Source organism: Moschus berezovskii, chromosome 4 (assembly GCF_049115385.1).
Source record: "Moschus berezovskii isolate FMDL1 chromosome 4, NW_MosBer_1.0, whole genome shotgun sequence".
Lineage (NCBI taxonomy): Eukaryota > Metazoa > Chordata > Mammalia > Artiodactyla > Moschidae > Moschus > Moschus berezovskii.
In genome coordinates, this window is record NC_142463.1 from 88,356,544 (window position 1) to 88,380,877 (window position 24,334).

The 24,334-nt window shown below is 44.8% G+C and overlaps 2 protein-coding genes across 2 annotated transcripts in view; one reads left to right on the plus strand and one right to left on the minus strand.

The window, feature by feature from the left end:
- Positions 1 to 903: 903 nt before the first annotated feature.
- Positions 904 to 5,368, minus strand: CFAP276 (cilia and flagella associated protein 276). The gene is made up of 5 exons (XM_055404013.2): positions 5,204 to 5,368; positions 2,512 to 2,628; positions 1,897 to 2,012; positions 1,432 to 1,559; positions 904 to 1,034 (listed from the first exon to the last, which is right to left on the minus strand). Exons 1-5 carry the CDS (start codon positions 5,282 to 5,284, stop codon positions 964 to 966), a joined length of 513 nt encoding a protein of 170 aa, XP_055259988.2. The 5' UTR covers positions 5,285 to 5,368; the 3' UTR covers positions 904 to 963.
- Positions 5,369 to 6,391: 1,023 nt separating this feature from the next.
- The window catches only part of ELAPOR1 (endosome-lysosome associated apoptosis and autophagy regulator 1), an 81,756-nt gene continuing 63,813 nt past the window's right edge, over positions 6,392 to 24,334 (plus strand). The window contains exon 1 of the mRNA XM_055404011.2: positions 6,392 to 6,622. Coding sequence (XP_055259986.2) covers positions 6,470 to 6,622 — 153 coding nt within the window. The 5' untranslated portion in view covers positions 6,392 to 6,469. The remainder of the gene's footprint in view (positions 6,623 to 24,334) is intronic.

A 24,334-nucleotide genomic window follows, 5' to 3' on the forward strand; every position in this document is an offset into this window, starting at 1 on the left:
ATGAATAAATTGGAGTATCTCTGTAGAAGAAGGACTGTTACAGTTTGGTGGAATTTAAGGACCCTGCACTTGAGTACCAAATAGAAGCCCTTTCATGTCTGATTTATTCAACAGTGCATATGCTGTCCAAGTTTAGAAATGGGTACTTATTTTTCAATATTCTAAAGGGTCTGTCATTTCTTGCTCATTCTGACAGCAGGTTCCTGTCCTGTGAGTGGCTTGTAATTTTAGAAACCACATTAATGCATTAGTTTTTAGGTACTTTCAGACCCTAGGATCAAATTGTTAAGCTCTGTTTCTTAGAATCAGGGGCTATAAATCTAGGCAACGAAAAAAGAATTGACTCCCAGGCAAGGAGACAGCAGAGTTAAGAGAATGAACAATGGAAAGGAAGGACCAGGGCCAGCAAATGACTAAATCCAAAAGGTCTGAAATCTGTTAAGTGTGACCTCTGCATAAATACTAATGCTACAAAGAGCTACTCAAGTTAGTGTCTGTAAGTTCATTGAGAGAATGGACAATGCCCATTCTTGTCTCCCTAACAATTAGCTCAGCACCTGACACATGGATTCATGTCAGTGTATGGCAAAACCAACCAATATAATATTGTAAAATAATTAGCCTCCAATAAAAAAAAAAAGTTTTCAAGAAAGGTTGAATGGCTATATATCTGTATGGCTGGAATGACTCCAGTTTACAAAATGTGAATACCTGTCTCCTGCCAAAAACAGTGCTATTCTGTCCTAAATCCTTATCTTTTCATCAAGATGACTCCGAATTGCAAATATTGCCCAACAGGATTAGTTTCTAGAAGTTGAGAAACTTCCATATTTTAAGAGTAGTCAAGTGGTAACTTGTAGTCCGCAGGTAACAGATACTCCAGGCTTCAACTTAAACAAATCTATTTAATGGAGGTGGTCGGCGGGATGTTCCACAATGATTAGTCCAGGGGCCTGTCAACATTTATGTGGAGAAGAAGCCACCATCATTCTTTCGGGAGTACCCTCCATTGGTGGCTGCAGTGTGAGGGGATACTGTGGAGAAAAGAAGGAATGGGCTGTGAATTTAAGATCTGTTGCCTTTTCTGGGAATTTGTCACCCATACTTTCATGGGGACCATGCAGAAGGTTCTAACAGCTGGGGAAAACACAGAAGACTGATGGGAGGTAGCTATAAGTCTTCTCCCAGGTTTCTGTCCTTTGCTGAAAATTTTTGTCCATTAGACCTAAGGCTAAGGCAGAGGCTCTGAAGCTGAATTCATTTCCTAGCCCTATAGTCAGCATGTCCCCTGGCAGTCTGCTATGTGCCAGACTCAGTTATCCCTCATGTTGCCGAAAAGCCAGCCACCTCAACTCCCTGATTCCTGTGTCCATTGAGAAAAACTCTTGCACCACCCATCTTCCTCCCATTCCTCAGGCTTCTAACCCTTACCTATGGATCCCTGTATGCTGTGAATAGACTCCTTCTTAGGGTTGATCCAGTGTCTGATGTTAGCTCTGGAAGTGATGGGGGGTGGTTGAGGAGGGGGTAAAAATTCTCCAGGGAATTGGGTCTTGATTCTGGAAGATGATGTGGGAAGAACAGGGGACAATGAAATCAATTGAGAAGAAGGTAAGGAGGGAAGGAGTTGCATGCAACCTCAAAAATATAGCAACCAAAGGCCCTTTCTAGCCTCTCGAATTAACCAAATGTTTTATTATACAGATGAGCCCAATTTTGGAAGATCTCTTCATTTTAGAAAAAAGAAACCCATAGAAATTGTATTACAGATACAGAAGTAAAAAAATGCAAAAATCTATACAAATAGGAACCTATCGATTATTTCCCAGGTGACAGTTTACCTTACTTGATTGGGTGGCATTGTTCTTATGGAGAGGCTCTGCCTCCACCACTTACCCGTGGGTATCCTGGATGGTCTCCTGGTGTGTGAGTATCTCACTCTTGTTCTTGAATGTCCCTGTGTGGTGGTTGTACAAGGCTGCTAAGCGGAAATCCAGGTCATCCTTTGGTATCTACAAAGGAAGCCAACCCCCTCGGGGTTAACTTGCCACCTGTGCACCCATTCTAGTTGGGTTCTATTGGGTTCTACTCTGCCAAAGCAGAGTGAACCCTTTTTGGGCCTGAGACCCACCAGCTCTTTACACACCATTACTGTACATGATGACTTCTTAAATCTTGTCCATACAGAATTGTCCCGTGGTTAAGTCTAAGAAGTGGGAAGCTCTCCTGGAGACGTGGGACCCTCTTGAGCTTAATGGGCCTTACCTCATTCATGGTTATAATGAGAAGTCTAGTGAAAGAATGATTTGCTCCAAATAATTAACTGCAGCAAAACTCAAGACTTTTGCCTTCCCAGAGGCCTGATAAGTTGGTATTTGGTTTTAGATTTGATAGAATCTTGGATTGGGGGCAAGATAAAGCTAAAGCAGTCAGGGACAGACTGCCTTTCAAAAAGGATAGTCATTAGTCCTAAGTGGATATAATAAGAAATAGCATTTCAATGCTAGGTACCTCTGAATAATAAAAAAAACCATCCCGTTTCATGGAGGCAATTGTGGGAGTTGAGCTGAGTCGACACCAGGGTTCCTGTTGCTGAGCAAGGTGAGTTGGGTTCTTACATGGCAGTTTCTGCAAAAGAGAAACCACACCCACGCCTGGTTACCGAAGGCCTTGCTGATGTGGTAGCATCAGTGACGTCCATCCCCTCCTGCCATTCCATCTTAATTGAATTGAGACATCTAAACGAGAAGGAGGATAGGGGGCAGGCCTCCCAGCCTTTTGACCCTCCTAAGTTTTCTCTGGGGGCTTCCCTGGTGGCTCAGAGGTTAAAGTGTCTGCCTCCAATGCGGGAGACCGGGGTTCGATCCCTGGGCCGGGAAGATCCCCTGGTGAGGGAAATGGTAACCCACTCCAGTATTCTTGCCTGGAGAATCCCGTGGACAGAGAAGCCTGGTAGGCTACAGTCCATGGGGTTGCAGAGTCGGACACGATTGAGCGACTTCACTTCACTTCACTTCACTTCAAGTTTTCTCTTAGAACTGACAGAAATGGGCCAGGAAGACAGGGAAGGGGGTGAAGTGGGACATGAATTGAAGGATGGGGAGCAGACAGGCAAGACGAGCTCAGGTTCAGAAGTCCTGAGTTTGAAGAAGAGGTAAGATATTCTAACGCAATGTGCAGTTGTTGGAGTAACAGATGAAGCCTCCCAAAAAGAATCTGACCAAAAAGGAAGAGGTGGTTCATGAGGACTGCACAATATTATAACGGGGTTGGCTGGGGGCAGTCAGAGACAAGAGAATCAGGAGAGGAGAATCAGAGAACAGTGTCTAAACGGGTGAGAAAAAAATTTTGGTAAGCAAGGAAGGGTCATTGTTTCTGTGGGAATGTCAAAAAGTTCACTGAATGTTCGGTTCTCTCATTAAACCCCACAAGTATGAATATGAAAAGCACATAGCTGGTTTCTTCATTACACGTAAAATGCCATATTGCTCACCACGGTGTCCCCAGTACCCAGCACAGTGACCTAAAACACTGTGTCCCCAGTACCCAGCACAGTGTTCCGAAATGAGATGCTAATTGAATCAATGACTGAATTCCAGTGAGTACAACTACAACCTAGTAGAACTCTCATTCATCCTGTCTGATGTTGGAGCCTTCTTCATCCCCGGTATATGACACAGTGCTGCGTGGCTCAGCTCCATCAGGCAGTAATTGAACGGTATGGACCAGGCACTATGCTATGAAAAGGAGATGGGAATATTACATATGATGCAAGCACAGACAGCTCTTCCAGTCCTCCAAGACTGCATAAGCCTCATCATCTCTATAATCAGCAGGGTGAGATGGTCTTTCACTGAGAAAATCAAGCCTGTCAAGCATGAGTTGCCATCTTCACTACCCATTTTCCTTCCATTTCAGAGAAAGGGAAGTCCCTTTTATTCAAGAATAGCTCTTCCTTCCTGAACCCAGCCCTCCTAGTACTTCAGGGCCCTGTGCTATCCTGGCATCTCCTGTGCCCAGCTTCTCCTCATCCTTTCGGCACTGTCTGGCTACCACTCCAAGATGTTCCTGCCGAGCCAGCCTTCTTTAAGAGTCAACACATACTACTCTCCACTTCCTCTCCCACCCCCTTTCCATCCCAATACAGTCTGACCTCTGCCTCAAACATCCATTGAAACTACTCTTGCTAATGACCTTTGTGGTTAGGTCAAGTGGATCATTTCCAGACCTGATCTTATTTGACCTCGGTGGTTTCTGGCGCCACAACTCTGATTCCACAAAATGTTCTCTCCATCCTGCATGGGTCTAGCTCCTCCTGGTTTTTCTCCTGCATCTGGCTATTATTTCTCAGCTTCCTTCTCAGCTCTGTTTTCTCTCTCTGCCCCTAAGTGGGATTCCCCAGGGGTTTCATTTCTGCCTGTCTGACGCTCACATTCACTGGATGAGCTCATTCCCTCCTATGGCTTCAAATACCATTATATGAATACTGAGGCTTCCACACATTGTCAACCCACAGCCCTAACTCTGTTGTCTACTCTTCATCTCCACAGAAGTGTCCCACAGGCACCAAAAAACAACAGCTACATCATTGATCTCAACGTCATTCTCCCCAAACCTGCTTTTCCTGGGCACCTCGTTCAGTGTAAATGATATCAGCTAAGCCCTCCTAGACTGGCCACTCCCTTGGGCCCATATCCAGTCAGCCACAAAGCCCTTTGCATCTTACCACTACCCCCTGCATCACTGCTTTAGGGTCCATTACTCCTCCTGGAGCATCATGAAACAAATATATATGCAAACACATTCCAACATGAATCAAAGACAGATGTATAAAGCATGACCTGGTGTTTGATACCTCTTTCCCACTCTATATACCTCACGTCTCTTCATGGAAGAGTTTCCCAAACTGGGCAAAGCATTGCTTGGTGGAATCTGGGCCTGTGCAAGCCCGGTCATACCAATCACTGCTTAGGTCTGCAAGTGCCCCTTCTGCCTTTGGACTAGAGCGCCACTTCCCTCAGCTCAAAAGCGCCTGTGAAAGGTGGGGAGACCTGAATATGGGATCATGGAGGTAGGCAGAAAACAGACCTCTCCCGTACCTGACTCAGTGTCCTCACCAGGGTTAAGTTACCACTTCTGCCGGTCAGGCCGACAGAAGAGTGAGGTCTACCCTACTGGGTACCTGCGCAAGAAACCTCAGTACCTTGGAAGCCCGCGACTTTCCCAAGTAGGAATCATCTTTATCCAACGCAGGGTTCTGGAAAGGGCCTCGGGTGAGAGGCATGGTAAAACACCGAGCGAGGCGCTCGTAAGAGGGATGAGAGACCCACACAGCCGCACACAACCTAGCACGCGGAGGAGACGGGGTCCCAATTGTTTGGAAGGCCCAATTTCAGTTGCCAGGCAACTGCTCGGCCTTCTGTGACTAAGGCGAATTTCCTCCGAGAAGGGCGCCACCTGGCGGTCTAACGCGGGAGGCCCCTCGGGAAGAAGGTACTGGGAACACAGCGGAAAGAGCCGCCGAGTGTGCTCGGGAGCCCTGGATTTGCACTCGTGAGTCGTCGGTGACAAACGCCGGCCTCCCATCTTACAAATCTTCTACAAAAGACTTAAGTTTAGGAAAGAATTCGTAAAAGATAGCCAGCCCTGAAATGTCCTTCTTGGAATCTTACGAGAGGATTTCTCAGAGCGATGACAGAATGGGGATGTCAAAAGACAGAGGAGTCCAGGTGTGTTTGGAAAATTGCCCAGCTAAGGCAAACTCTCCTTGCTTAAACTCGGCTTGACTATATGAGTCCCAGGGCTTCGCACAGGACTGGTTGTAAATTCACAAATGGGTTTGGTGTGGCGGAAGTGAGACCTTCAGAAACAGTTGTTACAGTAGGTAACACCTACCCGGGTTAGTCTTCCAGGCTATAATCCCTGCAGGAGAGACATCGTCGCGGTCATTTTTCTGTTGCTTTTAACAGGATGCTTAATAAGTATATGTAGAATGCCACGTCTGCAAAATTAGTGATGCTCGTAGGTAGCCGATGGCCCGAAATAATGAATTTGGTGGTGATGGCTTGGAGGTTGTTCCCACCGCGTTCTTTGCACGAGCCTTGTGCGCGCCTGCTTGGCAGGTTGCAGACCCTGGGCGCGTGCTTTTTTGCGCCGCGCGCGCTAGCGGCGGCGGCTGCCATGGCGACCGGCAGGTGAGCGGCAGAGGAGCGCGTGGTCCCTGCCCCACCCGCGCGAAGCGAAAGAGGAGGCGGTTGCCAAGGCGACGTGGGTAGGAGGAGGATAAGAGAAAGGAGGGAGGAGGAAGGATGGGCGGCCTTGGCGTAGCCGCAGGGAGGTGACTGAAGCGAGCCCAGCCCCTTACATCCTGCCCCCTGTGAATCTCCCTCCCCTTTTTTTCCGCCTTCTGCCAGCAGTAGCTGCAGCCGCAGCACCTGAGCCGCTGCTGCCGCTCGCTCGGAACAACACTATGGCTGAGCCTGGCCACAGCCTTCATCCCTCTGCCAGAGGCAGGGGAAGAACTGAGCCGCGCACACTCCGGCTTCTGAGGCTGCTGCTCTGGGTTGGAACCGCCTTCCAGGTGACTCAGGGAGCGGGACCGGAGCTTCACGCCTGCAAAGAGGTACTGTCCTCCCCGACCCGACCCCACTTAGGTCAAAAAAATCTTGGATCCCGAGGGAGATCTTGGGGACTTAGACAGTTTCAGAGGGCACGGAGTTTAGGTTCTTTTGGGGATAGGGGGAAGAAGGAAGAGGAGCAGACTGGCGTCATGGAGGGGCCACAGATCACCCTCACAGCTTGGACTGCTGAGCTCGGGAAAGGTCCCAGCTCCAAGGAGCTCAGGAGGGACTCGAGTCCCTGGGCTCGGAACGAGGGAAGAAGACACGAGTGTTTCCCAGCTGAAATGAAATTACCTTAAAAGTGGTTGAAAACAAAAGATCCTGTACAGAGGGGCAAAATAGAAAGTGGAAAAGGGGAGAAGTGGGGTAAGAAGTTTGGAAGGCTAGAGGAAAGTAATGGATGGAAGCGGGAATACTTCTGATCGTGTCGTGGCTTCAAGGAAGGCGTGTAAAGGTGGGACTGGAGGATCCCGTCACCTCTGTCCCCTTGGTAGTCAGCATCTGGTTACCTTGTGGGCTGCCAAATCTGGATCCTGTTTATAGCTTGCCTCCCCCCAGTACGCTTTCTTCAGTTTACCTGACAGTGCGTGACCCACCTTTGGTCAGACTGTTGAGTTCCTTAATATCTTGCTTCCTGCCAATCTCTACTTTCCTTCTCTGGACTTTTGTTAACATATGTCGCAAGTCTTTTACAAGTGTTTCTAAAATGTTGCCAACATAATTCAGAGAATAAGTAGCGAACGTCTTCCAACCAAAAATGCCTTTGAACATTCTTTTGGAGGGATACAAAAAGATATGAAGGGGTAATGAAACTCACTAGTTTCTATAGTATTGAAATAACAGTAATTTGTTGTGTTTTGAGTAACTTTTTTTAACCATATGGCAGAGGCAGCAACAACATGTTTACAAGAACTACATGAAGGGCAAGGGGGGAGGCAAAATAAAAATTACTGTTATCTATGTGCAATGTGAAAAGCTTCTTAATACATTAACAGTCTGCTGCTGCTGCTGCTAAGTCGCTTCAGTCGTGTCCGACTCTGTGTGACCCCATGGACTGCAGCCCACCAGGCTCCTCCGTCCATGGGATTTTCTAGGCAAGAGTACTGGAGTGGCTTGCCATTGCCTTCTCCGACATTAACAGTCTAGCCCTGTATAATTAATTTGAAGTGTCATACTTGGCTAAGGTTTTGAGAGGTTGAATTATTTATAAGTTGTCAGTATTAACTACTGATTAGCAACAACAACCCCATCCCATATGGAAATGAATTATTACGAAGGTATTCTAACCATCTGGCTTCCAGCGTAGCTCAGTGGTAAAGAATCTGCCTGCCAAGCAGGAGACACAGGTTCAATCCCTGGGTCAGAGAGATCCCCTGGAGAAGGAAATGGCAACCCATTCCAGTATTCTTGCCTGGGAAATCCTATGGACAGAGGAGTCTGGTGGGCTACAGTCCATGGGGTTGCAAAGAGTTGGATACAACTTAGTGACTAAATAACAACGACATTCTAACCATTAGACTATCTACAACAGAATAGATTATGAAGAAATGAGAGGGTGGGAAAAAAGATTTTTTTGTGTGAATAAATATACTTGACTTCACTCATGGATGTGAATGAGTGACTCCAGTCACTCCAAAATTTACCAATGGAAATTTTGGTAACTTGTGTCAGTCCCAGCAATGTCCTGCCCTGGATCATCCATATTTTCACTCAGCCACTTCATGACCTCTTTTAAAGATGGCTGGGAACAGGATGATTTTAACAGTGAATGTGGCTTACTGGCCTTGGTGATCTGTGGTCTAACCAATCAAGATAACCAGTTCCATCAAGCAAAGTCACTTGCCTAAGAATCCAACATTGGAGTCCCTGAGTGGATGGTAAGAATCTTACAGTTCAACTACCAGGTCTTATTGAGATCTTTGGAAAATATGAGACATTTAAGAAATTAAACACATTGTATCATCTTGCTTCCTAGGGAGGGAAGAATACTGATATTTGAGAGCTCTAACTTGTGTACAAATTTTAAATGATTGACGCTTGCCTAAGCAAAAGGCCTTGCCAAGAGCATAAATTGAGGGCAGTGGAAAGCTATGGAGCTCAACATACTCAACAGGCAGGTTCCAGTTCCTGCCTGTTACTTACTACCCAGTTTTTAATCTATAGAATGGGTATTTCAATAATACCCAACTCAAAAAAGATTGCTTTGAGGATTAAAAGAGAAAATATAGTTAAAACACAAATTTGAGTTACCTAACCCCCTTTCCCATTCAGCTTCTTTACCATTAGATCCACACCCCACACTGGAGTGAAAGTGGCTTAGGAGTCCTGTTCATTGGCCACAGGCGTCAGCACTGTGTTTACACTCTTCTTGAGCAAACAGTGGCTGCTGAACGCCCTCAACTCCAAAACCATAAGGAAGAGAATAAACACATTATTATAATATTCTTTGTTTGACAGTATGAACTGACCCAACAAGCTTTGGGGGCTTCCAATCCTAAATGGTGAAAAACCAATTCAGGGTAGACTAACTCTTCTCTGTTCTTAATCTTCATATGAATTTCTTGTGAGTCAGGTACTCTTACCAGCCAAGGCCAAATCTAATGACAGCAAGGCTGTTTCTGCCTTGTTTCTGAAATCCGAGGCATCCATCTGGACTGAATCAGGGAACAAAGAGGTTGAGGGTAAAGCCGCCACTAAAGAGGTGGAGAGCTGGGAGTTCTAGATTTCTATACATGTGTTGGGACTTGGCGTTCCTTTCATGGTTTTAAAATAATCAGGGTCACCAGTGGAACTAAACATCCTGGGTGCTGTTTGTCCTCACAGGCTAGCCCTGTGCTAGCCTGGGCTCAGTGCTGAGAGCTGAAAGAGCATTTCCTATAGTGCAGTGAATCTAAATCAAATGAGAGAGGAGAAAACTGCCTTTCCCAGATCGGTCTTGTCCTGAGGCTTCAGTGCTGATTGCCTGCGAAGGGATTTCCCATTCTGTGTTGAAAAGCCCATAGGGCTTCCGAATCTGGCAGACACAGATTGAAATAAACTTTGATAAATGGATGGTGATGAGTCTGCCACTTAGTGAGGATGCTACTTCAAGCAAGTTAATTAACTTCTGACAGCTTCAGATTCCTGATTTCTAACATCAAGGTGGTAGCAGGCATCTCACAGGCTGTTGTGAGGATTAAATAGGACAACACTATAAAATGCCTAGTATATATCCTTGACGTGTCGTAGGTACTTCAGAAATATTGATTGGCAGGAAAGGTGAGCCCACAAATAATGGCATATAAATGATGACATGGGGTCAACATGTGGTAAGCAATGCAGGAGTGGCAATCTAGAGTTTTACAGGAAAAGAAGAAAACGTATTTGAACAGTTGGCACTTGACCTGCTTCTGGAATAATCAGAATTTCAGTGGGCAGAAATGGAGAGAGAGTGTGCTTTCTAGATAGAAGGGTCAGAGGAAAAGATCCTGAGAACTGCCAGTAAACTTCGTGGCTGAAAGGTGGAGTAGGTGTGGGGTCCAACAGAAATTAAAGTTGGAAAATGGGAAACTAAGCGAAGAATCGATTTCTAGCAGAGATAGTGGATTAGCTTGAATATAATGCAAATAAGGTTGGGGCTTCCCTGGCGGTCCAATGGTTAAGACTTCACCTTCCATTGCAGGGGTGTGGGTTTGGTCCCTGATCAGGGAGCTAAGATCCCACTTGCCTTGTGGCTAAAAAGCCAAAACATAGAACAGAAGTTGTAACAAGTTCAATAAAGACTTTTAAAAATGGTCCATAAATCTTTAAAGAAAAATAAATAAAATAAAGTAAGTAAGGTTGAGGTAAGCCAAAAAGTGAGAGCAGAGAGATATGAGCAATGAGACTAGTTCAAAAATGCTTGCAAAGGTCAAGGAGGAGCTAACAAAGGAACTGGACTAGGATGATGGCAGTGGGATAAATAGAAAGACATAGATGTTCATTGTAGTACTATTTACAGTAGTCAAGACATGGAAGCAATCTAAATGTCCATCAACAGAGTAATGGATAAAGAAGATGTATATATGTACAATGGAGTATTACTCACCCATCAGAAAGAATGGAATAATACCATTTTCAGCAACTTGGATGGACCTAGAGCTTGTCATGCTGGGTGGAGTAAGTTAGAGATGCCAGAACATCCTATGAGATCCCTTATATGCAGAATCTAAAAAGATATGATCCAAATGAACTTATTTACAAAACAGAAATAGACTCAGACTTAGAGAACAAACTTATGGTTGAGGGAGAGGAAGGACAGGGAGAAGGGACAGCTAGGGAATTTGAGATCAACATGTACACACTGCTGTATTTAAAATGGTTAACCAACAAGGACCTGTTGTAAATCACAGGGAACTCTGCTCAATGTTATGTGGCAGCCTGGATGGGAGAGGAGTTTTGGGGAAGAATGGATACATGTATATGAATGGCTGAATCCCTTCCTTATCCACATGAAACTCTCACAATACTATTAACTGGCTATACCCCAATACAAAATAAAAAGCTTAAAATAATTTTTAAAAGAGAAAGACATAGATATTAAAAACATGCTGAAGGTAGAATTTAGAGAATTTGGCAACTGATTAAAGGAGTTGAGTGGCTCAGTGGGAGGATTAGGCAAGATAATGCTTCAAGTGCTTTATAAAATGCATAGAATAGAGTAAGTGCTTAGTAAATGTTGTGCTTCTGAAACCGTTCGGCATTGTTTCAGGGGTTCCAAAGAATTTCTGTACCACAGTTTATGTCTCAGCACAGAAAAGAATTCAACGAGAGGCAAAGTGACAGATAAGAAGTGATTTATTAGAATGGGATGCTTGTGAGGCTTACAAGCAGATAGGCGAGAGATGCCACAGCCCAAGAACTTACTAGGCTACAGTTTTATAATCAAAGGAAAAGTGGGGAGGGGCAGAAGAACTTCTTTGTCTTTCTTGAATAGATGTCATGCTTCCATCATCAGCTCTGCCTCCAGGTTGAGCAGGGGAATTTCTTGTCCCTCATGGTCAAGCTCAGTCCACAAGTTACTGTTTTTCATGTGTGCAGAGAGCATGTTCTAGGGATCATTAACTTAGTGAGCTCACTGGGCAGGACGCGGGTCTCATGCCACCATCGTTTTATTGTTTTCAGCATGTCTCTTGCTTCTATTGCATGGCTTTGTTACTAAGCCTGCCTGGTTTTGTGGTTAATCTCTTGAGCAATCATTAACTAATGGGGGTCTCCCATATTTTTTCCACTTACAATCCCCTTGTGGGATTAACTATATGTAAATATAAATATGTAAATAGTAATAATCACATATTTTATCCCTTTATTCTGTCCCTATGACTTCCTACTGTTTTATGATCTGTTTTTAAAAAACATAGTGGGAACATTATTCTAAATCATTAGATGGTCTTGAATGGCATTGTTTTAATGAGGAATTGAGTGAACTACCTACCTTGGCTAATCCCTACTGTCAGCCCTTTCACTTTAAGTTAAAGTAATATATGCTCATAACAATAATGCTGCTGCTGCTGCTAAGTCGTTTCAGTCGTGTCCGACTCTGTGCGACCCCACAGACGGCAGCCCACCAGGCTCCTCCATCCCCGGGATTCTCCAGGCAAGAACACTGGAGTGGGCCGCCATTGCCTTCTCCAACAATGATACTAATTCACACTTACTGAGCGTTCTAAGTGACCGACATTCATTAACTCACTGAGTCTCTATGAGGTGGGTCATATTAACACTCTACCCTTTCCCCTCCCCCACACCATTATTTCTCTCCCCATTCCTGCTTTGTTTTTCTCCGCAGCACTCTTTACTATGTGACATATATTTTTTATATACATATGTGTGCATATACATGCCTGCTCAGTCGTGTCCGACTCTTTGCAACCCTGTGGGCTGTAGCCCACCAGGCTCCTTTGTCCATGGAATTCTCCAAGCAAGAAAACCGGAGTGGGTCGCCATTTCCTCCTCCAGTGGATCTTACTGACCCGGGGGTAGAACCTGCATCTCTCGCATCTCCTGTATTCGCAAGAGGATTCTTTACTACTGCGCCACCTGGGAAGCTGTGCATATACATACGTATATGTATTTTAATTGTCCATTTCTTTTGACAAGAATGTGAAGTCTATGAGGGCTGATATCTTGCATGTCTTATTTATTTTTAAATACATTTATTTTATTCTTGGTATTTATTTTTGGTTGTGCTCAGGCTTTCTCTAGTTGTGCAGAGTAGAGGTTTCTCTTCATTGCGGTGCGTGGGCTTGGCATTGTGGTGGCTTCTCTTGTTGTGGAGCTCGGGCTGTAGGTGCACTGGCTCCAGTAGTTCTGGCACAGGGGCTCCTTAGTTGTGGCACAGGGGCTTTAGCTGCCTGCAGCATGTGGGCTCTTCCCAGACCAGGGATCAAACCCGTGACCCCTGCACTGACAGGCGAGTTCTTAACCACTAGACTACCAGGGAAGTTCCTCCTGTATATTTTATTCACTTCTATATTTCCAGCGGAGAAGGCAATGGCAAGCCACTCCAGTACTCTTGCCTAGAAAATCCCATGGATGGAGGAGCCTGGTAGGCTGCAGTCCGTGGGGTCGCTAAGGGTCGGACACGACTGAGCGACTTCACTTTCACTTTTCACTTTCCACTTTCACACATTGGAGAAGTAAATGGCAACCCACTCCAGTGTTCTTGCCTGGAGAATCCCAGGGACGGGGGAGCCTGGTGGGCTTCCGTCTATGGGGTCACACAGAGTCGGACACGACTGAAGTGACTTAGCAGCAGCAGCAGCATATTTCCAGTGCCTGCCATGTAGTAGATACTCAAAAAGTTTCCTGAATGAATCCCCATTTTATAGATGATGAATCTAAGGCAAAGAGAGGGTAGCCTGCCCAAGGTGACTTGGCTGCTGTTATAAAAGAGCAGGAATTCCGGCAGCTGAGCTCTTAATCACCGTTGCTATTCCCTGCCTGTCCTAGCTAACAATCCAAATTGTGCTGTGGGTATAAGCTAAGAAGTCCAAGTTTCCCCTCCCACCTGCAAATCCCCAAAGGCTCACCTCTGTCAACACTTGCTTAAATATATTCTTCTCGAAATGTTTTTCGCCTATTCAAGCACATCTGGCTTTTCTTTTGCCCTTTCTGTACAAATCAGATCAAAATATTTGTCTTTTTCTTTATTTTACTGTTTTCATCACTATAGTTCTACTGTGATTCATTGTATGTTTGTATCGTGATTTATTGAAACAGAAACTTGGTGAATAGGTTGATTCCAGCTGCGTCTGTGGCAAGACTGCTGCTGTGAACATCCTCCTGATGCATACTTGTTTGAGTCTGTTGGTAGATAAATTCTTAAAAGTAGAAATCATGGTTCAAACAGTCCAAGTGTTTAACACTTCAATTGATGTGTGTCAAGTTGGCAACATGGATTTTCAAGGAGCATGAAGTTCCTCCATCTGCAGTTGATGGAGGAGGAGGGAGGCTTTGGTTGTGAGGAGAGCAGTCAGAGTTCATTTTCACCCAGAAATCACAGAAACCTGGAGGGCCCTACTGGAGAGCCTGTTGGCCTTACCAAGCCGGCAGCTGGTCCCGGGCAGCACAGCCGGGCCTGATGCTAATTTTGCCAAATTTCCTGAAAATAAGTTGATCCAACTCATAGCTTTTTCTCAGTCTGTATTGTACCTCCAGTAAGTGATAAAAGTTGTGTCATTTGTCACATTTCTTCTTAAGCTTTCCTTCTATGTCACAACAGATAAAGCACAGAACAGATAATTATAGTTAGCGCTTGACAGCCGCTGAAAGAAAATATGTTTTTCCTACTTCCTAGGCTCTCCACTGTTCAAATTCCTTTATAGCCTATTTTTCTTCTTCAATTTGTCATGTACCATTAAAGGCACTTTTTAAAAGACCCATAGAATTATGCATCAGGAAAGATAAATAAATAAATTGCATTTCATAGGCCTGATTATCTGATTGTGATTATCTATTCTTACTGATTACACAAAATAAAATACAAAAAAATGATCGGACTTTAATATAATAAGCCTGCATGCTAACTGGAGCATCCGTCTTCTTACCCCATGCTGAACAATAAAGGAAAGCTGTTTCTGAATTCAAAAGAAAACTGAAATTGGCTAATTTTCTGCTTGAATTTGATTACTTTACCCTCCAACTCCAATCATCTGACAATAAGAGTGGCTAGTTAGCCACTAAGAGAAAAGATAAAGGGAGCATGTTGTATCTGTTCATCTGACTTTGTTCAAATTCTCATAAGGATGACTCTGGCTCAGGATTGGCATTGTTTAGTCCCTAAGTCGTGTCCGACTCTTTGTGACCCCATGGACTGTAGCCCACCAGTCTCCTCTGTCCTGGGATTTTCCAGGCAAGCACACTGGAGTAGGTTGCCATTTTTTTCTCTAGGGGATCTTCTCAACCCAGGGATCAAACATCTCCAGCACTGCAGGCAGATTCTTTACCGCCAAGCCACCAGGGAAACCCTTGGCTCAGGATAGCACTTGGGAAAAGTCAGCATGTTAAGCCCTGTGCTGCCCACAGACTAGATGCTCCATACATTTATTTTTCATTGGAGGATAATCGCTTTGCAATATTGTGTTGGTTTCTGTCATGCATCAGTATGAATCATCTATCGGTATACATGTGTCCCCTCCCTCTTGAACCTTCCTCCCACCTTCCACCCCATACCCCTTACATTTTCAGTCAATGGATCAACTTATTTTCCTTGTAAAGTAATTTTAAAAGATTAGGGCCAGAGCCTCTGTTTACAAATATTAATTCAGCTGTGTAAATCATCTGTAAAAAGAAGGAGCTGTGCCCAAACAGAAAATAAATAACAGGTTAGCAGAACATCTGGAGAAGGAAATGGCAACCCACTCCAGTACTCTTGCCTGGAAAATTCCATGGATGGAGGAGCCTAGTGGGCTACAGTCCATGGGGTCGCAAAGAGTTGGACACGACTGAGCGACTTCACTTTTTCACTTTAGCAGAATATCAGAAGAAAACGAACTATGGGAGGAAAAGTCATATTTTAAAAAGAACATATAGGGTTTTAGTCCTGGATTACTACTCCTGATTCTTTTATTCACCAGCTCATTTTTCCCATGTAGAGACATATTTATGTATGACCATCTCTTTAATACAGAAATTGCTTATACATTCTCATGTTGGTGAGATGAGTAGCTGAAGGACAGGGGCGTGAGTGAGCATGAGCATATAAAGGTGACACCCTTGGGAGAATGCAAATAGATTCTCAGGAGCTTCAAGAGGAGACAGCCTTTTAATTTTCAGAAAACTTGAAAATCTAACATTTTGTAAAAAGTCATTGCTATCATCCCATATTTATTAAATGTTTAAAAAATTGAATTAAAGGATGTGAGGGTGATCTGGCTGTGACATTTTTGTCACCCCATTGGTCGCCAGTGTTGATTTGGCTGGCTAGGCAAATGTCGCCTTCTTCCCTCACCGCTCCATGTGTGGCCCTCTCCGAAATTCGTGCTTGGTGGGAGAGGATACCCTTCCCTGGTAGAGGAGGAGGACCGTTCTTCAGTCAAGGGTCTACCAGTATACCAGTCGCTGTGCTCCCCTGCTCAAACCTCCAAACAAGCTCTCAGTATTGAATTATAGTTGATTTCCAAGATTGTGTTAGTTTCAGGTGTAAATCTTAATTTATACATGCAAAAACTAAAGGCCAAGGAGATTAACAGGTTGGTTCATTCTATGTATTTTAGATATAAATGTGACTTTGTAAAGTGCTGGTTTTAGGGTGGATTCTCAGTAGCCATTCAGACATGAAGCATCTTCACACAAGCTTCCTAAAATAGCTAGATGGGTGCTTATCCTCAGGTGGGCTAGGTTGTTTAGCAATTACCAGTGTTTAAAAAGCAATATTTCACCCTGGGTAATGAGAACCTCACTGTTTCTAGTGTTAACCCATATCATGGGGGCAACAAGTATCCTTTTTTAAACATTTGTAATTTTTAAGAAACACCTGGGTACCTCGTGGTCCATCATTTCTGACATCTATTTCCTCTAGCTTATACCCTTTCTGTTTTTTTATCCCTCTGAGGAATACTGACAATATTGTCCATATTGGTACCTGATTCTAGAGAGCAGGTATTATCAGAGTATTGACAGTTTGAAAACATCAGTGACACATTTCCTCTAGATGATGGGCTGTTGTCATGCTTTCCACACCAAAGATTTATTCTTTTCTCTTATATGTAAAATTTCAATCCACTGAAATCTAAAGTAATGTGTTCATCAAATTTTTTGGACATAATGGACTAAAAAAGAGACGTGGAAGTATTATATGAGATGAGGCTCACGCTGACACACGTACAACCTTTAAAGAAACAAGCAGTTACAAACAGAAATCTAGTGCATGACGGAGGGAGGCCACGTAGGAAGGAGCAGTGGGGAGAGCACAGGTTAATAGCCCGGGTGAAATTTCCATGGCTATGGGACTCATTTATCAAAGAAGCTAATCATATTTAACATGAAGGGTTGTTGTAAAGATGAGAAAAGAAGATTTGAACATTAACTAGCTGTGTTAGTTTGCTAGGGCTGAAGTAACAAAGTACCACATGCTGAATGTTTTATTTTTTTTTTAAAATATTTATTTATTTGATTGTTCCATGTCTTAGTTGCATGCAGGATCTAGTTCCCTGACTAGGGATCAAACCTGGACCCCCTGCATTGAGAGCATGGAGTCTTAACCTCCTGGGAAGTCTCATGCTGGGTGCTTTAAATCAGCTGACATTTATTTCCTCACAATTCTGGAGGCTAGAAGTCTGAAATCAGAGAGTCAGCTGCGCCATGCTCACCCTGACGGCTCTAGGGTACAGTTTTGCCTTGCCCCTTCCCAGCTTGTGGTGGTTTCCAGAAATCCTTGGCGAGCCGTGACTTTGCAGCTGCATCCCACCAGTGTTTGCCTGAATCATCACACGGCCTTCTCCCTGAGTGACTAGCTCTGTCTTCACAAGGTCTTCTTCTAAGGACCTCAGTCATTGAATTTAAGGAGAAGGCACTGGCGACCCACTCTAGTACCCTTGCCTGGAAAATCCCATGGATGGAGGAGCCTGGTGGGCTGCAATCCATGGGGTCGCTAAGAGTCGGACATGACTGAGCGACTTCACTTTCACTTTTCACTTTCATGCATTGGAGAAGGAAAAGGAAACCCACTCCAGTGTTCTTGCCTGGAGAATCCCAGGGACAGGGGAGCCTGGTGGGCTGCCATCTATGGGGTAGCACAGAGTCGAACACAATTCATGCAGCAGCAGCATTGAATTTAGTGCCCATCCTAACACCTAATGGGCTTCCTTTGTAGCTCAGTTGGTAAAGAATACGCCTGCAATGCAGGAGACCTGGGTTCAAGCCCTGGGTCGGGAAGATCCCCTGGAGGAGGGCATGGCAACCCACTCCAGTATTCTTGCTTGGAGAATCCCATGAACAGAGGAGCCTGGCAGGCTACAGTCCACGGGGTTGCAAGAGTCAGACACAACTTAGCGACTAAACCACCGCTAATCCAATATGACCTCATCTGAACTATTAATAATTATACCTCCAAAGACTATATTTAAACAAGATAATATTCTGGACTTCCCTGGTGGTCCAGTGGTTGAGAATCCACCTGCCAATGCAGAGGACACAGATTCAATCCCTGGTCTGGGAAGATTCCACATGCCTCAGAGGAACTAAGCCCGTATGCCACAACTACTGAGCCCATGTGACCTAGAGCCCATGGTCCCCAGCAAGAAAGTAGCCCCCACTTGCTGCAACTAGAGAATGCCCACGTGCAGCAGCAAAGACCCATTGTGGCCAAATGAACTTTTTAAAAGAGATTACACATCCTGAGGCTCCAGATAGATACAAATTTTGAAGGGACACCATTCAGCCTGGTACATTGGCACATAGTAAGGACTCCACAGGTGGGAATTCAAGTGGTTATCAAGTGCCAAAGTATAAACAGGTTATTTCAATGTGGGCTGGAGCGGTTAAGGAGAACTTCACAAAAGAAGTGAGAGAATCAAGGAGTGCTTTAAAGAAGTGGTAAAATTAGATAAGAACTGAAGATGTAATAGGGTCTATCAGTGGAGAGAACAGCGTGTCAGTATTTTCACATGGTGCCTTACATGTTGGGAGTCCTCAAGGTTTTACATTAACCTTGTAAATTCAGGAAGCTCCTTTGATCCAACAAGAATTAAAAACCACAACCTTTTGTTGGGGGGAATGGATAAGTACATATATTATCCGTTGTTATATATTATCAAGCAACAGCCTTATAATAAGTTACCCTAAAGTTCTTTTTTTGGCCACCTCATGCGAAGAGTTGACTCACTGGAAAAGACTCTGATGCTGGGAGGGATTGAGGGCAGGAGGAGAAGGGGACGACGGGGAATGAGATGGCTGGATGGCATCACCAACTCAATGGACATGAGTTTGAGTGAACTCCGGGAGTTGGTGATGGACAGGGAGGCCTGGCGTGCTGTGATTCATGGGGTCGCAAAGAGTCGGACACGCCTGAGCGATTGAACTGAACTGAAAGTTCTTTTTTAAAAATTTTATTCATTTATTTATTTACTTTGGTTGTGCTGGGTCTTTGTTGCTACCAACGCTTTTCTCTGGTTGCAGCAATCAGGGGCTACTCTCTAGCTGCAGTGCACTGGCATCTCGTTGCAGTGGCGTCTCTTGTTGAGGAGCACAGGCTCTAGGGTGCATGAATTTCAGTAGTTGCGGTTCCCAGCGCTAGAGTACAGGCTTGATAGTTGTGGGTGCACGGGCTTAGTTGCTCCAAGGCATGTGGAATCTTCACAGATCAGGGGTTGAACCCATGTCTCCTGCATTGGCATGCAGATTCTTTACCACTGAGCCACCAGGGAAGCCCCTACCCCAAATTTTCATGGCTTAAAATAACAAATATTTATTCTCACAGCTTCTGTGGGTCAGGAATTTTGGAACAGCTTAGCAGGAGATTCTGGCTCAGAGTCTGTCTTGATGTTACCATCAAGATGTTGACCAGGGTTGCAGTCACCTAACAGCTAGTTTCGGAGAAGGCAATGGCAAGCCACTCCAGTACTCTTGCCTAGAAAATTGCATGGACAGAGGAGCCTAGTGGGCTGCAGTCCATGGGGTCGCTACTAGTTGGACACGACTGAGCGACTTCACTTTCACTTTTCACTTTCACACATTGGAGAAGGAAATGGCAGCCCACTCCAGTGTTCTTGCCTGGAGAATCCCAGGGACGGGGGAGCCCGGTGGGCTGCTGTCTATGGGGTCGCACAGAGTCGGACACGACTGAAGCGACTTAGCAGCAGCAGCAACAGCTAGTTTGGAACTTAAAGATAAGCTTCCAAGATGAGTCACTCAAGTGCCTATTGGCAGGAGTCAGTTCCTTGCACATGGATCCCTCCATGTGCTTGAGTGTCCTTATGACATGGCAGCCAGCTTCCGCCAGAACAGGTAATCAGAGAGAGAACAAGGAAGAAGCCACAACACCCCTTATGACTTAATATCACAAATCATATACCATCCCTTTTGCCATCTTCTGTTTATTAGAAGCAAGTCACTGAGTCCAGCCCGTACCCAGGGGAGGAGAATTAAGCTCTGTCTTCCTCTTGAAGGGAGAAACATCAGAGAATATGTGGACATATTTTCAAACGGCCACATCACAGTATATCATGAAATTATTCACTCCATTAGCTGTTCCTAAGTTTAATGTTCCAAAATCTACATGTTATTGTTATTATTACTTATTAAGACAATTATCATTTTGAGCACTCCCAATGTGTCAGGCACTGTGCTTGCAGCTAGGAATGTGGAATGAAGAGGCCGGTGCTTGCCCTCATGGAGTTTACAGTTTAGTGGGAAAGACAGAATATGTCCGTAAATAGAATGCACATATATAAGAGATAGAACTGAATATAAACAAACAGCTTTGTGTTTGCACTATCAGAAGGAAATAGAAGAAAGCAGAAAAGGCTTTAAGGGAATACTGGTGGCATCTGAGGGCCCATCTCAAAGCTTAGCCCACCCCCACCCCCCCGGTATAGTGTAGATCTTTGGCAGATCACTGGTGAAGAATGTCTGAGGCCAGGAGATGGGAATGTGCAGGGCTTGTATGGGGGAATTTCAGGTTATCTAGGGTGGCTTTAGTGGAGGAAGAGGGAAGTAAATGGGAAGGCAGATTGAGGTCAGTCTTGGAGGCTTTTATAGAATAGGTGGTGTTAAGGAAAAAGATTGAACTTGATTCTGAACACACTGGAGAAATCTTTGGAGCAGCGTGGTAATATGCTTAGAAATATTTTTTGGAAAACAGAAAAAGCTGAACCAGAGAAAAGAGTTGTATGTATGTATGAACTCATTCATTCAGTGCATTCAGCCCTTCAACAAATTTTATCACAGATTCACTATGTGGCAGGTATTGTTTATATATATATATGGGCTTCCCTGATGGCTCAGCGGGTAAAGAACTCGCCTGCAATGCAGGAGACATAGGATACTTGGGTTCGATCCCTGGGTCAGGAAGATCCCCTGGAGAAGGAAATGGCAACCCACTCCAGTATTCTTGCCTGGATAATCCTATGGACAGAGGAGCCTGGTGGGCTACAGTCCGTGGGATCACAAGGAATCAGACATGACTGAGCACATGGCACAACACAAAGCATGTATATATGAAATAGAAATCATTTATATTATACGTATCTATAAATATATGAAATCATCACAGAGATAAATTACAGGTGGCACAAAGGAAAGGTACATGTTGTAATGACAGCACATATTAGGGGGTTTGACGAGCAGGAAGAGAGAGAGAATGAGAATCTTAGTTTTTAAGCCAGAATAATTTCTTTTGGTCTCAAATTGAAATAGCAGGGAACCTGATGTTTAATTACTATCTATTAACCATTAGAGAAGTTCGCACAGCTCAGAGTGGAAGAAAAAATGAGACAGTTTGTTTATCAGTAGGTCTAAAAATAAAGAAGTTGAAAGATTTGTCCTGTTTCCTCCTGTGACTGCTAAAAAAGCAGGAGGATCATCTGAGGTCTTCCTGAAAATGAGAGAGAATGCCTTAATTTCTTCCACCAAATTTCACTCTTGGACTTGGGCCATTTCTGCTTTGGCAAAGTAAGAGGTGGTGCCGTGAACTCTGTAGCCAGTGGTGGTGCCCCAGGCTGGCCCAGGGGAGCCTTTGGAAATGACTGTGTCACAGAGCCTCTGGCTTGTCAGATGCCTGGCCCTGGGGTGGGGGCACTGTGGGAGGGGCTGGAGGAATGCTCATATCAATCTTAGTAGCACATCAAGGAGCGTTTCATTTTCTACCTTGTAGCAGAAGCCACCCAAGAAAGTGACCTTAGGCAAAAGGCTTGGAGTTGAGCCTTCTGCTTTAGATCCTGTTCTTTCTCCCAGCTCCCCTCCCCCCAGCCCCACCTCCCATTTTCATGATGGATAGAATTACATTTTCCCAAAGGAGAACAGAGCTGGTGAGGCAGCAGCACTGTTCCCTCCTCTTGCTTTAGCCACAAAGCCCCCTAACCTTCTCCAAGCACAGCCCAGCGCCGGAACCCTGGTGTGGTCCTTACACAGGCCTTCACCTCACAGGGCCCCGGAACTGTCCCCTCCCATTGCCATCTGGCTGCCACCTTCTTCTGCCATCAAGGGCCTCAAGGAGGAAAGTGCCATTCTTTAAGAACAAAGTCATTCTTGCAAAGCGTTTCTGAGTCCCGACCCTCTGCCCAGTGAACACCTGGCTTTTATGACCCTCCCCTGTTGGTTTACTGATAAGAAATGGGTGTCTGCTCAGCCAGAAACTGCACCTGCTGCTCTGGTCTCTTCTTTCACGACTGTGCGGATGAATTCTACAAAGCTGAGTTGATTCCACCTTCATCATTTATTTCATTCAAACTTGGAAGTCCTTTGGCAGCTTTCAAAGCATCTTACCAACTTTACGCTCGAGAAGATGTCAGGGCTGTTTTCTGGGTGGAAGAGCTGAAATGAACTTGAGAGTTCTCCTGGTGTTTTCATTTGAACTTCTCCCAGGGTGTCTTATCATTTCCAGCAGAGGAAAGAAATTGGAAGAAAGAGTTCAGATTTGAATACTTTCCTTTGGGCATTCTTCTCTCTCTCCTCCTTCCTTTCTAAAAATAGTGGCATAAAGTAATTTTTCAGCATCAAAAAATAATAATGGTTGGAATGGAAAGCCAGGTTTCTGGAAATCCTGGAAGAGCATTGGTGTCTCAAAAAAAAAAAAAGACCAAGTCAATCTCTAAGTCCACACCCACTCGACTTCTCTAAGCCACTTCCTGGTTTAGTGCAGAGGCTGCCACACTGCGATGGCTCACCTGGAGGGCTTGCTAAAACCCAGGTTGCTGGCCCCATCCATGAGGTTGTGATTCCATGAAAAGGCCTAAGAATTAGCATTTCTAGCAAGTTCCTTTGTGGCCTAGCTGGTAAACAATCTGCCTGCAATGCAGGAGACCTGGGTTCGATCCCTGGGTTGGGAAGATCCCCTGGAGAAGGGAATGTCTACCCACTCCAGTATTCTGGCCTGGAGAATTCCATGGACTTCATAGGCCATAGGATCACAAAGAGTCAGACACAACTGAGCGACTTTCCAAAAAAAAAAAGGTCCCAGGTGCTGCTGGAGCTGCCACACTTTAAGAACTATTGGCTTAAGTTTAATGGAAATGACAAGAGCTTCAAAGAAAGGCTGGCTTGGGCTTGAGTCTAAACCTTCAGCTTCCTTACCAGCTGTGTGACTTTGGGGGATGTACGTGAGTATCTTTGCACTGGGCTCTTCATCCTTAAAATGGAAGCAGTAACATCTACCCCACAGAGTTCACTGACTCAACAAATATTTGTTTATGACTGCTGCAGCACCAGATTCTAAGCTGCACAGTGGGGACATGACTTCAGATGGGACAGTCTTTGATGTCAAGGAATTTTGGGTGGTTGTGAAGATTAAAGAGGGAAAATTCACAAAGTCTGAGGACCATGAAAGAAGCATGCTGCTGCTGCTAAGTCACTTCAGTCGTGTCCGACTCTGTGTGACCCCATAGACGGCCTCCTACCAGGCTCCCCCGTCCCTGGGATTCTCCAGGCAAGAACACTGGAGTGGGTCGCCATTTCCTTCATAGTAAGCATTAATTTTGTATCCCTCGCAAGGGGCAACATAATTCTGCTTTTACTTTTATTTGTCCCAAAAGGGAAATTTCTCAAATTTCACAGCATGGAACCTAGACCTGTGAGTTTTTCCTTGTCTAGATGGAAAGTCTGAAGCATGGGCACTGTTGTGGGTTGACTGGTGTCCTCCAAAAATCCATTTGTACCTTTGACCACCTCCTGAGTACTCTGAAAGTGAAAAGCGAAAGTATTAGTTGCTCAGTTGTGTCTGAGCTCTTTGCAACCCCCGGACTCTTTGTGGCCCCATGGACTATAGCCTGCTAGGCTCCTCTGTCCATGGCAAGAATACTGGAGTGGGTTGCAATTTCCTCCTCCAGGGAATCTTTCCAACCCAGGGATCAAACCTGGCTCTCCTTCATTGCAGGCAGATTCTTTACCATCTAAGCCACCAGGGAAGCCTTACCACCTCACAATATGACTTATTTGGAAATAGGGTCTTTGCAGATATAGTTAAGCTCAGATGAGGTCATTTAGGTTGGGCCCTAATCCAATATGACTGATGTCCTTATAAAAAGAGGAAATTTGGACTC